Source organism: Palaemon carinicauda, chromosome 4, assembly GCF_036898095.1.
Source record: "Palaemon carinicauda isolate YSFRI2023 chromosome 4, ASM3689809v2, whole genome shotgun sequence".
NCBI classification, from domain to species: Eukaryota; Metazoa; Arthropoda; class Malacostraca; order Decapoda; family Palaemonidae; genus Palaemon; species Palaemon carinicauda.
This window is the reverse complement of record NC_090728.1, coordinates 54501325-54517993: the sequence shown is the minus strand read 5'-3', so window position 1 is coordinate 54517993 and position 16669 is coordinate 54501325. Positions and strand designations below refer to the sequence as shown.

At 45.9% G+C, this 16669-nt stretch overlaps 1 protein-coding gene across 1 annotated transcript in view; it reads right to left on the bottom strand.

Annotated features, from left to right (window-relative positions):
- Window positions 1-13609, bottom strand: part of LOC137639962 (peptidyl-prolyl cis-trans isomerase FKBP4-like) — a 54371-nt gene extending 40762 nt beyond the window's left edge. Inside the window, exons 1-2 of the mRNA XM_068372281.1 lie at window positions 13453-13609; window positions 1613-1694 (exon numbers count right to left, since the gene is read on the bottom strand). Coding sequence (XP_068228382.1) covers window positions 1613-1678 — 66 coding nt within the window. The 5' untranslated portion in view covers window positions 1679-1694; window positions 13453-13609. The remainder of the gene's footprint in view (window positions 1-1612; window positions 1695-13452) is intronic.
- Between the last annotated feature and the right edge of the window lie 3060 nt (window positions 13610-16669).

Here is a 16669-nt window from a genome sequence, read left to right as displayed (position 1 = left end):
GCTCCTCTGCAGGGGACTGCAGTGACGACGATGAACCAAAAAGGTGCCTCTTCACCGCCGGTGAAGGGAGACTTCTAAGGAGAAGAGGAAGGCGAGCCTTCTGATGGATGCGCCCTCTGGGGGCCGTTGGATCAGAAAGCGGACCATGCGCCACATCAGTCCTCCGAAGAGGAGTCTCTATAAGTGAACTCCCCCGAGAGAGAGAAACACTTGCAGGAGAGACAGATATTGAACTTAGTTTCCCCCTCGGAGGATGATCAGGAATGGGGGAAACTAAGTCGGCAGCAACCGCTGTAGTCTGGAGTGACAGAGGAGATGGATGAAACCGCATGAGACACCTCTGACACAACAACGTCGACAAGGGTCAGGGGATCTACCTCTGACAGCGACGATGATTGCTTAACAGAAGCACCCATGCGGATGAACTGCAGCAAAGCTTCCTTAGGGCGGACCCGTAAGCCCCAAGGAAGACCATGTCTGTAAGAGGGGAGTTAGTGACAAGGACTCACCCGGGGGGAGAGGTGGGGGCTGCTTCGCTAGGGGAAGCAACATCATCTCTCGAGAACCGGGGTTGGCCGATAATAACTTGGTCTACGCTACTACTCGATGGTTTCTCGTAAGAGACCGAACGAGTAGGAGCTTCGGAGGAGGGTAGGGAGATGGAAGAAGAGGCCTTGGGTTTTTCTTCCTACAAAAGCAACCCCGCTTGGACTTCTACTTCCGCAGTCGCGCAAACCTCTCCCACTGGGAGAAAGACCACTCCCTACACTCATTGCACTTATTAACACTATCATACCGTTGACCTCTGCAGGCAGGACAAAGGGTGTGAGGATCAGTCTCCACCGCCGACATATATGTCTAACAAGGGCGGCCGGAGAGTCCAGGGCAGGTGCGCATGGTCACAGAAGTCAACTTCACACACACACACTAAGAGAAAAAGAAAAAAACCATCCATCCATATACCAAGGCACTTCCCCCAATTTTGGGGGGTAGCTGACACCAACAATGAAACAAAACAAAAAGGGGACCTCTACTCTCTATGTTCCTTCAGCCTAACCAGGGACTCAACAGAGTTCAGCTGGTACTGCTAGGGTGCCACAGCCCAACCTCCCACATTATCCACCACAGATGAAGCTTCATAATGCTGAATCCCCTACTGCTGCTGAAAAAAACAAAAGTCGTTAATGGCTGCCAATATTCGGCAAGGATAAAGAGCGGCAACGTCCGTTCACCATCCGAGCCGAAAACAAAGTGAGCTCAATCACAGGTGTGTGAGGGGGGAGCAGTAGGAAGCTACCCTCCCTACCCCAGGCTAACTAGCGGTGTGGGTAGTTAACCCTCGTTAAAAATTAATGGCTCGTCATTTCACCTATGTCGAAAGTAATACCCCTATTAAATAGCGTGGTTTGTATTCCAGTTACGGAACAACTTTGTTTTTAAAGGGCAAATAAGTTGAACTTTTATTATCAGGGAATGCTGTACTGTACTTAATGATAAAATTTATCAGCATGGAAGGGATACACAAATAGGTATCTAGCTAAGCAGCATATAAACCACTAAAAACCTGTGTCTTCATTAATTGAAAATACAGTTCACTGTACCAATGGCTTACCTCTTTCAAAACACCTCCATCTTTCTTAGGGGTAAGGTCAATCTGGTTAGGCTCCTCACCGCCCATGGTGGCTCAATAAACACTGAAAAAAACAAAATAAATCTTACACTGCCCAAGCTATTACTTTTTCATGTGTTACAATATGTTTTACTGTACTGTATACTGTACCATAATACGCAAAAAGTAAACACACAAAAGGAAATTAGAACAATCGTTACACTACCAAAATACTCTCAATAAGTGCAGAATCCGTACAGTACAACATGTAGTGTAAGCTGCTTCTACAATAAATTTTTTTTATCTTACTAGTAGATATAAAAAACTTTCAACAATTTCCACAAGAAAAAAAAAAAAAAAAAAAAAAATCTTAAAGTAAACAGTATTTTCCTAATTAAAAACCTGAATCCTTTACATAGGAGAAAGATAACAGTGAAGCTGGGAATACGGCAGTTAAAACTTTACAAGGTCTTAACGACCAATAAGTAGTTACCTGTTGGTAGTGGGGAGACAACTGCCCCTGCTGGCTCACTGACATTTCACTTAAGATAGCAGCTGTGACTTTCTAGGGTGTTGGTGCTGTCGGAAATATATGCTTTTGGGGCGGAAATATGTGGGTTGTACACCTACCAAAATCATGTGATGTGTCTGGCTCTCATCTTCAGAAGTCCCTTTATGATTATGGGTTTGCCTGGCTAACTAGGGAAAACTTTTTTGTACCCAATTACAGTACAGAACAGTCACACACTGAACCACTCGCTGAGTGGGGCTAACCTGACAATAAGATCGAGTCCAGCTGGCGAGGTTCTGGATGCTGTGCACCAAGAGAGGAGAGGATTGAAAGAAAAAAGAAAGGTAGTCATCCATTTTCTTTCCTTCCACACTAATACGTAACATTTGCCCTTTATCTGAAGTTAATGGTCCGGTGAGAGGAGCCAAGGTAGCTTTATCACCTGTTGTACAGCTATAACAGGCCCTAAAGAGAAAGTATCCCTACACCTGTGGGTTACATCCCGCAGACAATGAGGAGCAAATGTAGTTTGACATTTCCAAACACCTGCGTCACCAAGATTTTTTTCTAAATGCCAAGGAGGCATTGATGCCTCTGACAACATCATGAGCTTTTGTGTGTGTTCTTGAGGAAGAAAGAGCAGAGGGTGAGAGCGTTCGTATAATCACTTCTCAAGAAATTGATCTTCAATATTTTCTTCTTTATCCTATCAGTGCTGAAGAATAGGTGTTGCAGGTGACATCTAGCAGCACTTATACGTTCAAGGTAAGACCTCAATGCTGTCAGAGGTCATAGGTTACCTTTCTAAAGCTCGTGATCTAAAAAGGTCAACACCTGAAATCTGAAATGGAAGGATTTTGGGTCTTGGTTATGAACTCAGGGACGAAGGAGTATGAGACCAGTCGCTAACCCCCTTGAATGGGTGATGTCAAAACAGACCATAAATTTCACTCATTTAGCCGAGGCTAAAGTGAGTAAGAAAATGACAAATTTCGTAGATAATTTGTATTTTTCCTACCATACAAACCTTAGCTATTTACATGGGGTATTATTTTGGCGGAGCTGAAATGACGAGCCATTAAATTTTAACGAGGGTTAACTACCCCTTCGCTAGTTAGCGGGGGGTAGGGAAGGGGTAGCTAGCTACCCCTCCCCCCCTCACACACTGTGAATAGCTCAATTCACTTAAAGGTGGGACTTGACTTGGGGGTCAGGGCTGGCGGGTAACATTTGCGTAAATAGCAAAGGTTTGTATGGTAGGAAAAATACAAATTATCTACGAAATTTGTCATTTGTTCCGTAACCTAATACAAACCACGCTATTTACATGGGGTGACTTACCCTTAGGAAGGGCGGAAAGTCCCCAGCCTTCTGGCTTCGGCTTTACCCGGGGACTCCAATTCCGAGTTGTAGAACCCAAGGAACGGGAGTCCCTAACCCTCGCACGTTGTCATGTTCGACCATCGTGCGGCCTACTAGGATGTGTGTGAAGGAGAATAACGTGACTCGTCCTAGGAAGTTGACCTGGAGTTCTTTATGTGGAACTCTAGGCTAGGACGTTCCCAATACCACCTCGTCAGGGTATGGGGGACGCGACAGTATTAAGGCTAATACTAGGAGCACAAGGAAGCATGGTTTACCTGCAGAGGTTGAGGTCAGCTGCGCAAAGACCTGGATGCTGCTATCCCCGAGAGAGGGGAGAATGAAGAAAGAAGTAAGGGCCAGACATACTCTTTCATTCACGCAGACTAAAACCAGGTAACAATGCCCTCAACCTTCTGCTACTTGTTCAATAAGGAGCCTGAGGCTAGACCAGCTGTTGTGCAGCCACCACAGGACCGATAGAAAACGTATCGAGGTTCCTGTGGGTCACGTCCTGCAGGTAGTGGGCTGTGAACGTCGTCTGACGTTTCCAGACCCCAGCTTGTAGAACCTGCGTCACAGAGAAGTTTCTCTTGAAGGCCAGGGAAGTAGCAACACCCCTGACGTCGTGAGCTCTGGGACGACGTGACGGAGGAGAGTCGGGATTCAAGGCGCTGCTTATTACCTTGCGAATCCATGAAGAGATGGAGTTTTTGGTGACCCTCCTCTTTGTCCTCCCTGTGCTCACAAACAAAGCTTGCACATGAGGACGGGCTGCAGCTGCTCTTTTGAGGTAGCGCCTCAGACTCCTGACTGGGCACAGTAACAGATGATCTGGGTCACTTGTTACAGAACGTAGACTCGTTACCTTGAAGGAGTCGAATCTTGGATCCGACACCCCAGGGTTTTGAGTCTTGGCAATGAACTCAGGGACGAACCTGAACGTTACCTCCCCCCATCCCCTTGAATGGGCGACGTCGTAGGAGAGACCATGAAGTTCACTTACTCGTATGGCCGAGGCCAACGCGAGTAAGAACACCGTCTTCCACGTTAGGTGGCGATCAGACGCCTGGCGTAATGGTTCAAAGGGAGCTCTTTTCAGAGCCCTGAGCACCTGAACCACGTTCCAAGAAGGGGGTCTGACTTCCGACTGGGGGCAAGTAAGCTCGTAGTTGCGTATGAGTAGAGAAAGTTCCAACGAAGAGGAAATATCCACTCCTTTCAGCCTGAAGGCTAAGCTTAAGGCTGAGCGATAGCCTTTCACCGCTGAGACCGAAAGGCGCATTTCCTCCCGAAGATATACAAGGAACTCCGCTAATGTTGGAATAGGGGCATCGAGCGGAGAGATACCCCTTCCACGACACCAACCACAAAAGACTTTCCACTTCGCCTGATAGACGCTGGCAGAGGATTCTCGCAGGTGTCGAGACATCCTGTCCGCAACCTGTTGAGAAAATCCTCTCTCCGTGAGGAGTCGCTGGATAGTCTCCAGGCGTGAAGCCGAAGCGAAGCTACGGCCTTGTGGAAGATGTTGCAATGTGGTAGTCTGAGTAGCTCGTGACGTGGAAGGAGTTCTCTTGGGGGTTCCGTTAGGAGATGCAGAAGGTCCGGGAACCATTCCGCATGATGCCATAGCGGAGCTATGAGAGTCATGGAGAGGTTGACCGATAGGATGGCCTTGTTGAGCACCCTTCTCATCAGACAAAAAGGTGGGAAGGCGTAAACGTCCATGTTGTCCCACCTGAGTTGAAATGCATCCTGCCACAGAGCCTTGGGGTCCGGGACTGGAGAGCAGTAAAGGGGCAGCCTGAAATTCAAGGCTGTCGCAAACAGGTCTACAGTCGGGTAACCCCACAAAGTCAGGACTTTGTTGGCTATCTGAGGATCCAAAGACCACTCGGTACTCACTATCTGCGTCGCCCTGCTGAGGCTGTCGGCGAGGACATTCCTCTTACCAGGAATGAAGCGAGCTGACAGTGAGATCGAGCGGGTTTCGGACCATCTCAGAATCTCTACTGCAAGATGGGATAGCTGTTGCGAGAAGGTACCTCCCTGCTTGTTGATATAAGCCACTACTGTGGTGTTGTCGCTCATCACCACCACGGAGTGGCCCGCCAGGGTTTGTAGGAACTGTTGAAGAGCCAGAAAAACGGCCTTCAATTCTATCAGGTTGATGTGGAGGCACCTTTCCGATTCTGACCAAAGGCCTGAGGCTCTTTGGTTCAGAATGTGGGCCTCCCACCCTTGATTTGACGCGTCCGTAAACAGAGTCAAATCTGGGGGGAGGACGAGAAGATCTGCTCCCTTCCGTAGGTTCTCGTCGTCCAGCCACCTTCGAAGATCCGCCCGTTCCGAAGGTCCTATGGGAACTAGGAAGTCCGGGGAATCGTTTCCCTGATTCCATCGTGACTTCAGCCGCCACTGAAGGGATCTCATCCTGAGGCGGCCGTTTGGAACAAGACGAACCAAAGATGATAGATGGCCTAAGAGACGTAACTACAGTTGGGCTGGAAGCTCTTCTCGTCTGAGGAAAGGTTCTGCTACCTTCCTCAGCCTTGCTATCCTTCCGTCTGATGGAAAGGCTTTGTGGAGAATCGTGTCTAGTTTCATGCCTAGGTATACCAGTTTCTTTGTAGGGCGCAGACAGGACTTCTCGAGATTTACCAAGATCCCTAGATCTTGGCAAACTTCCAGAAGCCTGTCTCGGTGTCGCAGAAGGGTCGACTCAGAGTCTGCCAGGATTAGCCAGTAGTCCAGATAACGAAGGAGACGGATGCCGTTCCTGTGAGCCCACGACGAGATCAGAGTGAACACCTGGGGTGCCGTGGAGACCGAAACACAGCACCTTGAACTGGTATGTCTTGCCGTCTAGGCTGAATCTTAAGTACTTCCTGGAAGACGGATGGATGGGGATCTGGAAGTACGCGTCCTTCAGATCCAGAGTGCACATAAAGTCTTGTGGTCTCACTGCAAGTCTGACCATGTTCGCTGTCTCCATACTGAAACGAGTTTGTACGACAAACTTGTTTAGTGCTGAGAGGTCGATGACCGGTCTCCAGCCTCCAGACGCCTTCTTTACAAGAAAGACTCGACTGAAGAAGCCTGGGGAGCCGTCGTGGACCTCCTGGAGAGCATCCTTCTTGAGCATGGTCTCGACTTCTGCCCGGAGGGCCAACCCCTTTGCTGATCCCAAGGCATAGGAGTTCAACGACACTGGATTTGCTGTCAGGGGAGGTAGAGATGTTGTGAACGGGACGTGATACCCTTGACCGATCACAGAGACCGTCCAAGGGTCGGCCCCGAGTTGCTGCCACCTCTGCACGTAACTTTTTAGGCATCCCCCCACAGGTGGACACGCGGGGAGACTGCCACTCCTAGTGTTTGCGACATTTGCCGCTTCCTCTAGGAGTTCTACCTCCCTTAGAGGACTTGCCGCGTTTCTTGTCTTTCGGCTGAAAGGACTGCGGCTTAGACACGCTTGTCTTAGCTGCCGGAGCCTGCTTAGGTGTCTTGCGAGGCTGTGTTGACGTTGTTGTTGAGGGGCTGGAGGTTTATAGGGCCGAGATGTCAGGGCCCTTTGGAGGAGAGAGTCCTGGTTCGATCTCCTCCACCTCTCAGCCGTCTGCTCCATGTCACGAGGCTCCAGTAACTCCCCTCCAAAAATAGAGGAGTGCCTGAGCCTGCTGACGTCTGCAGTGGGGATCTTCGGATGGAACCTCTCGGACACTGAATCGCGTCTTTTGAGGATCATGTTGACCCACAGGTTAGTGACCTGGTGGGCTAGAAACTCAATAGAGCGAGTGCCCGAGAGGAGGAAAGTCTCCAAAGCTTTCCTATTGCTCTCCTTGGACAGATCCTCGGATCGCAATAGGATGCCCAGAGACCCAAGCTAGAGATCAAGCCACGAAGTTGCCTGCATGGCACTCTTCGCGACTTTTTCCAGGTTTTGGGTCTCTGACGCTGCAAACGTCACCTGCCGGGTAGAGAGCTTCTCGAAAGAAGTTCCCTTTGCTAGTTCTTCCACGGAATGATGGAGTGGAAGAGACATGCAAGACTCCCCGTCGATCTCGAGATACCTCCTCTGTTGGACTAGAGGAGGTGGGAGGAGTTTGAACCCGGCAGAAGAACGTCCTGAGGAGGCCAGACCGGAGAGTTGAGCTTTGACCTTGTCTCTGGCGCCTTTCACCCCTTTAGACCAGGGCAAAGCCGCACTAGTCTTGGGGGGCTTCTGGACACCAAAGACCTCGTCAAGCACGGTGTCTTTCCCCTCGCGAGGGGCTGTCTCCGGGTCCTTGATTTTGTTGAGCTCCCTCATCAATCCAAGGACCTGCCAGAACGCTGTGCTCTCCTCTTGGTGGACTGGCAGCTAAGTCTCCCATCCCCAAGAGGTCTTCTTGGGGAGAAACGTGGACGTCCTCCCCAGGGATAGCTGGCTCTTGACGAATCCTCGATGAAGATTTTGGAACAGTCTTGGTGTCCTTCGATTCCCTCTTGGGAGGGAAGTAGGACTCCAACAAAGACGCCCGAGGAGGACCCTCCTCCCGTGCAACCCCTCCTCTATCCGGAGAAAATTCTCCCCTTGATGCCAAGGGAGAATTCTCCGAGTTAGAGGAATCCCCCGAGGACGAGATAAATTCATCTACAGGAGGGGGTGGAGCAGCAGAGGTTGGAGAAGGAGAAGGGGTCCCCCTGATGGGGTTCCTGGAGACCAGCTTTTCCCGGGGAGGAGTCACCAAGAAGCCCACTCCTTTCCTTTTCTTCAACGGTGGAGAACCCGTCACAGGGTCCCGTCCCTGATCAGTGCTGGAAGGCTTAATAGCCTGGACCACAGCATTGATCATGTGGCGGAACCATGGTAGACGAGTAACTGACGCTGTGTCAGCAATCCTCGCTGGAGAAAAGGGGATCTCGCGACCCTTAGGAGTGGACACCACGGGGCCTTCCTGAAAAGAAAAAGATGATTGCCTAGACCTCTCTGCCGATCTTTCTTGTTCTGCCGTTGTCCTCCTCTTGCGCGGAGGTGAATCCTGGGAACGCCTCCCAGGAGGAGTGTCCTGCTGATGATCCTTGCGATCCGTATGACCCACACGGGCGTGTACGATGCCGCGCCCGGGAGAGCTCGTAAAGGAGGTTCGCGCGCGGGTGAGGTAGCGCGATGGCGCGTAGGCGAGCATCCTGTGGGTGAGCGTTCGCGCATAGGAGAATGGTGACCATAGGACCGCGCGTGATGGCGCGCAGGTGAACGCACAGGAGGGTATGCACGAGGTCGAGTAGGAGAGTGTGCATATGAACGCGTAGGAGAACGTTCCAGAGAACGAGCTGGCGAGTGGGCGCGCGACCTCTTAGGAGAGCGCTGGTGATGGTAGGAGGGAGAGAGATGTCTCCTAGAAGACTTGGTCTCCCTCAACTGGTGGCGCGCAGATCTGTCAGAGATTGGGGCGCATGAAGGAGAGGCCCCTTCTTTAGAGCCTGCAGGCCCCACAGCGTGTTGGCATGAAGGGCGAGCTGTAGGAGATCGTGGGCGTGTGTGCGCCAAACTTAAGAGGCGCTCAGTAATTGAAGGGCGCGCAGGAGCAACTGGGAGTGCAGGAATCGACGAGTGAGGCAATGGTGAACCCTTGCGAGTGTCTGAATCAGAAGATCTTGAAGGCGCTGGCGAGCGTGGGCGCTCAGGGCGTATAACAGCCACAGGCACTAGTCCGTGCTTGCGCGCACGCGCAGGAGAGTGATGGCGCGCAGTGCACCCATCAGGAAGTTGATGCTTCTCAGGCTGGGGGCGCCCTAAGGAGTGCTGGCGAGCAGGGGAGCTCTGGCGAGTAGGAGATCGCTGGTGCGTTGGAAGGCGTTGTACCTTCTCTGGATGTCCAGGAGAGCGCTAGCGCGCAGGAGAGCGCTGGCGCGTTGGGGAGCGTTGGTCCTTCACAAGCTGAAGAGCGCGCCCAGAAAAGCGCTGGCGCGTTGGGGAGCGTTGATCATTCACAAGATGAAGAGCGCGCTGGCGAGCGCTGGCGCACAGGAGATCGCTGGCGCACAGGAGATCGCTGGCGAACTGGAGATCGTTGACGAGTAGGTGACAAAGATGACCTACGCTCAACTGCACGCAAGCGCGCAGGGGCCAGGGACTTAACCCCAGAGTCCTCTTCCCCCGAAGGGGACGGTGCCTGTAGGATTACAGGTGACGGAAGCACTGAAGATCTGGCAGGAGTAGGGGATCGTGAACGATCCGCAGAGAGGTCAAAGGATGTTGCAGGTATGACCTTCTCCTGACGAGGTAGTTCCTCCGCAGGGGGAGGAGAAGGAGACCCAAAGAGGCGCCTCTTCACCCCCTTTATAGGGAGAAGGGAGCCCCCTCTCTCGAAGAGGCCTACGGGCCTTTCGTCGAATGCGACCCCTGGGTAAGGAGTCAGGGTCATCGGTCCTTTGAAGAGGTGTCTCTGAAAGCGCGCTCCCCCGGGGGGGGGAGAAGAGCTCGCAGGAGAGACCAGAGGACCCACCTTCCCCTTCGAAGGCTGCGTGGAAGGGAGAGGTGAGTCTTCAGCAACATCCGAGGCAGCAGGATCAAGGGCCTGACTTGTCACGTCAGAAGGGACAGTCAAAACAGCGTCGACAATGTCCAAAGGATAAACCTCCGGAATTACCGGCGACTGTTTGACTGCAGCCCCCAGCTGCAACAAGTCAAACAGGCCTTCCTTGGAGGGAGTGCCCTTAAGCCCCAAAGAAGCCCAAAGCTGAAATAAACCATGGTTAGATACCGTACAGTCAAATTCATCAAAATATAAAATATCCTCCCCCGGGGGAGGAGAGGGAACAACCTCGCTAAGGGAGGCCACGTCCTCTCCACCACCCCGAAGTTGGCAAAAACCACTAGGGCCTGCGATCTCACTCAGCGGTTTCACAGGTGAAGCCGGACGAGGGAGACCTTCGGAGAAGGTTCGGGCGGCGCAAGGGGAGTCCTTAGAGACCTCCTTCTTCAAAGTCACCTTCGAAGGAGATCGGTCTCTCTTGGACTTCTTCTTGCGCCTACGGCCAAACTTCTCCCAATGGGAGGCAGACCACTACCTGCACACATTTTCCTTGTCACACCGTTGACCTCGGCAAAGGGGGCAAAGGGCGTGAGGATCCGTATCCATAGAGGACATAAAAGTCCCGCACGGGCGATTAGGAAGTCCAGGGCAAGTATGCATTGTTATAGATGCGAGGCCAACTTCACACACAAACTGTTTAAAGAGAAAGCAGAAAAAAGATTAAAGGCTGTCAAGCGAGGGTGAGAGCAGAAACGTCTGATCATCACCCGAGCTAAAAGTGAATTGAGCTATTCACAGTGTGTGAGGGGGGGAGGGGTAGCTAGCTACCCCTTCCCTACCCCCCCCCTAACTAGCGAGGGGGTAGTTAACCCTCGTTAAAATTTAATGGCTCGTCATTTCAGCTCCGCCAAAATAATACCCCATGTAAATAGCGTGGTTTGTATTAGGTTACGGAACAAACCATTTTCAGGAGTCTTGCCTTAATGGCTCATAGGTGCCACCTTCAGGAAATGTAAAATAATGACAATGTTCCAGGATGGAGGTCTTGCTTCAACTGAGGGCATGTGTATTCTGAACAAGATTTCAAATATCTCTTAGGGTCAGGATCAATGCATCTGGTTCTGGGAAAATGTGTCTAGCGTTTTCAGAAGTGACGCGCTTAGAGTGATCCGGGATGAGACATCTCGTATGTCTACCTAGATCAGAGGTGGAGCGTCTACAGCGCTCTGAGGTGACGCGACTTACGGGTTCAGAGTAAAATTATTTTGCACAATCTGGTGCTGCATGCTTAGCGCATTCAGGAAACTGCTTTGGTTAATCTCAGGATGTACGTGCATAGTGCTCAGGGGAAATGCGTTCAGATGAGCGTCTTGAAGTAGAAGGCGCATGTGTAACGCGTTTGGAAGATGGTGAATCCCATCAAAGCACATCGGGATAAGGCGCATCCAGAAGTGGAACTAGTTGGTGAAGCGAGTTCGGAAGTTGAGGTGAGCGTAGGCGAAGAGCCTACCGGAGAAGCGCGTCCAAGAGCAGAACTCGCCTGGAAGGTGATCACTTAGAGTGGGAGGTGCGCTGGGTTGAAAGGCGTTCAGGAGAAGAGCTGGAAGCTGAAGCACGTCTGGAAGAAGTGTGCTTGGGGGAGGCGCTCCTAGGAGTCACTACCTGAAGGGGCTAGACTGGATGAGGCCCGTCTAGAAGGTGGAAACGACAAAGACCTGCTACTAGAGGCTAGCCTATGATTCCCCTCCAAAGAGGAGGGATTTACTATTATTATCAGCTAAGATACAAACCCAGTTGGAAAAGCAGGATGCTATATGCCCAAAGGCTCCAATAAGAAAAATAGCCCAGTGAGGAGAGGAAATAAGGAAACAGATAGAGCACGAGTGTACCCTCATGCAAGAGAACACTATTAAAGGTCGAATATTTGTACTACGTATAGGAATAAACCTAATTTACAAAAATCCTTGATGTAAGTTACGGAACATCTACCCAATAAAATTCAGCCGACTAACATCATGAGGAATAGCTACGGATGACGTGTTATTTTTCATATTTCATGGTACAATTTGAAAATAGGTGAGGTTTCATGATAAGTAAAACATGTTGCGCTTTAGTCGCATTGGCGAGAATTTTGGTGTTACTGTATCTCATTCACTTACCAAATCACTTAGTTCAAATGGTCTTTGCTCTGCCATGGCCCATGGGTTTTAAAACAGAAGCTACAACAAAATAAATTGAATTACTATCATATCTAAGAATAGTATATTACAGTTCTATTAAAATATTTGAAACTGCTGTTCAATTTGACTGCATACAAATCACCAATGTGCACGGCCAAAAAAGAGGTGTTGTGGTTAAACGTTCCAGCATCTGTTTGAACATCAAGCTTGGGTTCCGTTACCTATGACTAAATATATCAAAATCACATTCTTACCCTAATTTATTATTATTCACATAAATGTAACAAGGCCATTATTACTATGTATTGTATATTTCGATAATAGAAACACATAACCAAGAAGTTATGAATGTAAAACGTTGGGACTTAACTTCTGTTCGAACAAGTAACTTATGACAGATGCAACATCTATCCCTATTTTTCTTAACTGTGTGGCAGAGCTTCTCATGACAGGCGTCAAGATGAACATGGTATGAGGGGAAAAAGGAAAATCTAAATTAAAATCAGTACCTATGTTAAAAGTAATATTGACGAGATCTATTAAATTAGGCTATGCGAGTTCGTGTCTTTACTAAAATTGTACTATAGTATAATAAAACTTGCTAGGTAAGATAAAGTAAGGTAAAACAAAAGATAAGTAAGGTAAAGGTTAGTAAGGTAAAAAGTAAGATAAGATAAAGGTTATATAAGGTAAAAAGCAAGGCAAGGTCAAGTGAAATTAAAATATTCTTCCTTAATTTATGAATTGTGACCCAACATCCTACAAATGCTCTGGAGTGCATTTTCACTTTGAAGTAAAATTAAGACGAGGTTGGGCAGCAAGATGGAAGCAAGAATAGAGGTAAAGTAGAAGTATTTAAAGAAAATGCAGCTAGAGGCATAAAACAAAAGTGCAAAAGTGGAATTTAGCCCTATTTGATGCTAGAGTATATATATACCATCAAGGGTAGAGCCCAAGATTACGGCAAGTTAAAAACCGCAGCAACATTGGTCTTACAATCCCACGAGGTCCAATCCTCTATTGTAGAATATTACACACCTAAAATATTACAAATTATCATAAATTATCACACAGGGGATATTCAAAGACAACGAAATAGCTAAGGTTTGGACTGTCGCGAAGAAAAACACGCCTTCCACACCGGTGGTAATTACTACTGCCCTATTTACGTTCCCATGATTTGACGTGCAATAAATAGCTCCTAACTACAATGCCTCATTATCACTTGCTTCAATTACGAACATTCTGCGACTTAATCAAATATACCTTGATACTTCAGCGAAGTAAGTAATATATGGGTGCAAGTTGGGAGTCACGCTTCCAGAATTCGATCTCAGTTTCAGACGATTGTTGTTGATGTTTCGAGTCTTCGAGAAACATGAAGGAAAGCTTCTTCTTCTTGAAATTATTTTGATCACATGGGAGATCAAAACAGAGAGAAATATCTTCCTATTAAAGACGAAGACCCAAAGAAAATAGTAGGATTATTTTTATTTAGTAAAACAAATATAGAAAAGAAAAAAGAAGTATTAAACGTAATGTGGAAGAAAAGACAAAACAGTACAAGAAGATAAGCGTTAGAGGCGCCGTTGTAAAGGCTATGCCTCACCCCTGAACCTGAACCTGAACCTGATTATTATTATTATTATTATTATTATTATTATTATTATTATTATTATTATTATTATTATTATTACTATCCAAGCTACAACCCAAGTTGGAAAAGCAAGATGCTATAAGCCCAGGGGCTCCAACAGGGAAAAATAGCCCAGTGAGGAAAGGAAATAAATAAATGAAGAGAACAAATTAACAATAAATCATTCTAAAATAAGTAACAACGTCAAAACAGACATGTCATATATAAACTATTAACAAAATAAAAAACAAATAAGTCATAGATAAACTATAAAAAGACTCATGTCCGCCTGGTCAACAAAAAAGCATTTGCTCCAACTTTGAACTTTTGAAGTTCTACTGATTCAACCACCCGATTAGGAAGATCATTCCACAACTTGGTAACAGCTGGAATAAAACTTCTAGAATACTAGGGACAAATATAAACACATAAATGATATTCTTCTTATAAATTAAGATTTATATGCATTGCAGTAATATTATCTTAAAATCTTGAAAGGTATTAACAACCCAGACATGTACGTTATTGCAAACCTACACTAAGAAAATTAACACATACAAAAAGATTTGACTTCATTTGGAATCAAGCTTAAGTCTCCTCTATACAAATTAATCGAAACTATAAAAAAAACCGTAAAATTATTAAATTTTAGAAATGTTCAACGTGAAATTAGAAGAAAAAGAAAAATATAGGCATAAGAACCACATTATTGTTCCTATTTGCCTTTTTGTTTTGTTTTAAAACAATAATATTCTCCCCTATACCATTAAGAGCAAACATCTTATTATATAGGCTATATACTGTATATATATATATATATATATATATATATATATATATATATATATATATATATATATATATATATATATATATAAGAGAGAGAGAGGACGTACTTCTGAATGGGCGTAGACCTACAGTAAAAAAAAATAAACATGAAGGGCTTAGACTTAAAAATAAAGATGTTTTCTTTAAAAATTATTAAATATATATATAAAAAACAATGCTAAAATAATTATAAAACGTGTTGAGTCCTCTGTACAATAGAAACCTTTTTAGAAGGTTTGAAATCAAAGTATGTTAAGAAATTATGTAGGGGTGAGTAGGCCTAGAGAGAAAAGATGATCTCATACATATATGGCAGTCGAGTAATCTCTTTTATAGTTTCATCTCTAACGCTGTCCTGCCATTTAACTCCCAATATTCTTCTGAGGGATTTGTTCTCAAATCTACAAAATTTGTTGGATATTGTTTCATTGTTATACCACGATTAATGTCCACACAGTAACACCGATCTCACTAAACTGATATATAACCTGATTTTTATATGTAATTTCAGGCGATTTGATTTCCAAATTTTACTTAACCTAGACATTGTCTGATTTGCTTTTTTTTTTCAAGCAAGAAAACTCTAATCCAAGACAATGGAAGACCATGGTGCAGAGACTACGACACTACCCAAGACTAGAGAACAATGGCTGGTTTCAGGAAAGAGAGAAAGGGTGATTAGATCATGAGATAGAACATAAGTATCCAGAATATAGTTACTTTGTTGAACTAGGACACTATTTTACTGATACCTTTATGACACCTAAATTTTAAAATTAATTTGTTTGCCCAATTCTCCCAAAGGTGTCTGAATGATCAGTATAAAAATTAACTATTATATGAATTGTTATCTTCTTTTCATATTAATCATAGCAGTAACATGATTCTAAAACATAAGAGAGTATAGAGCCAGGTTTAATTTTGTGGTGCAACGTGTGTCTGTCCTATCTCTTATGAGACATTATTATTATTATTATTATTATTATTATTATTATTATTATTATTATTATTATTATTATTATTATTATTACTTGTTTAGCTACAACTCTAGTTGAAAAAGTAGGAGGCTATAAGCCCAGGGATCCCAACAGGGAAAATAACCCAGTGAGGAAAGGAAACAAGAAAAAATTGAATATTTTAAGAGCAGTCACAGCATTAGAATAAATATTTCCTAAATAAACTGTAAAAACTTTAACAAAACAAGATGAAGAGAAATTAGATAGAATAGTGCACCCGAGTGTACCCTCAAGCAAGAGAACTTTAACCCAAGACAGTGGAATGCCATGGTACAGAGGCTATGGCACTACCCAAGACATATAAAGGGATAATTGATATAAAAATGAGACAGGATGCAACATGTTTAGTATTCTGGAAATAAAGTGTTTCTTTGTTAACCTAAACTTAATGATAAATGTTATCCTCATTGCTTTGGCTTCTTGATTAGATCACATATCACTATAACCTGATAAGCTGCCCTTGTCCCTTTCTCCATACCCGAGTTATACATTTCTTCTGCCATATCTCAGTTTCAATTGCCCATCTGCCCAATATATCAGAAGAGGCTGGTCACAGAAATGGAAGTACGATTTGCTATGTCATACGGGAGGACCTCACTGTTTATGGATGGTGACTTACTTTATGTCTCTGTTACTATCTGACTACACAGTGCTCAAGAATGCTTCATAGCCTCGCCATCAGAATTTGGACCAATGAATTAGAGAACTTTTGATTGTACTGACTCTTCAGAGATTTTTGAAGTTGATTTATGATTGAATTTATCAGATGCATTAGGTTTGAAGACACTTATGGAAAGTAGCAATAATAAATTCATCATAAATTTCATAGACAAAATCTCCCAACTCTGCTAGCAAGTAATTGTTTTATGAGATATGCTGATACTAAAGTAAGAGAGATTGCATGTAAACTAGCTCTGTTTTCCTAGTTTTGTTTAAGATTACACTAAGGCACGCTATTCTATCTGTTTCCTTATTTCCTTTCCTCGTTGGTCTATATGTTCCC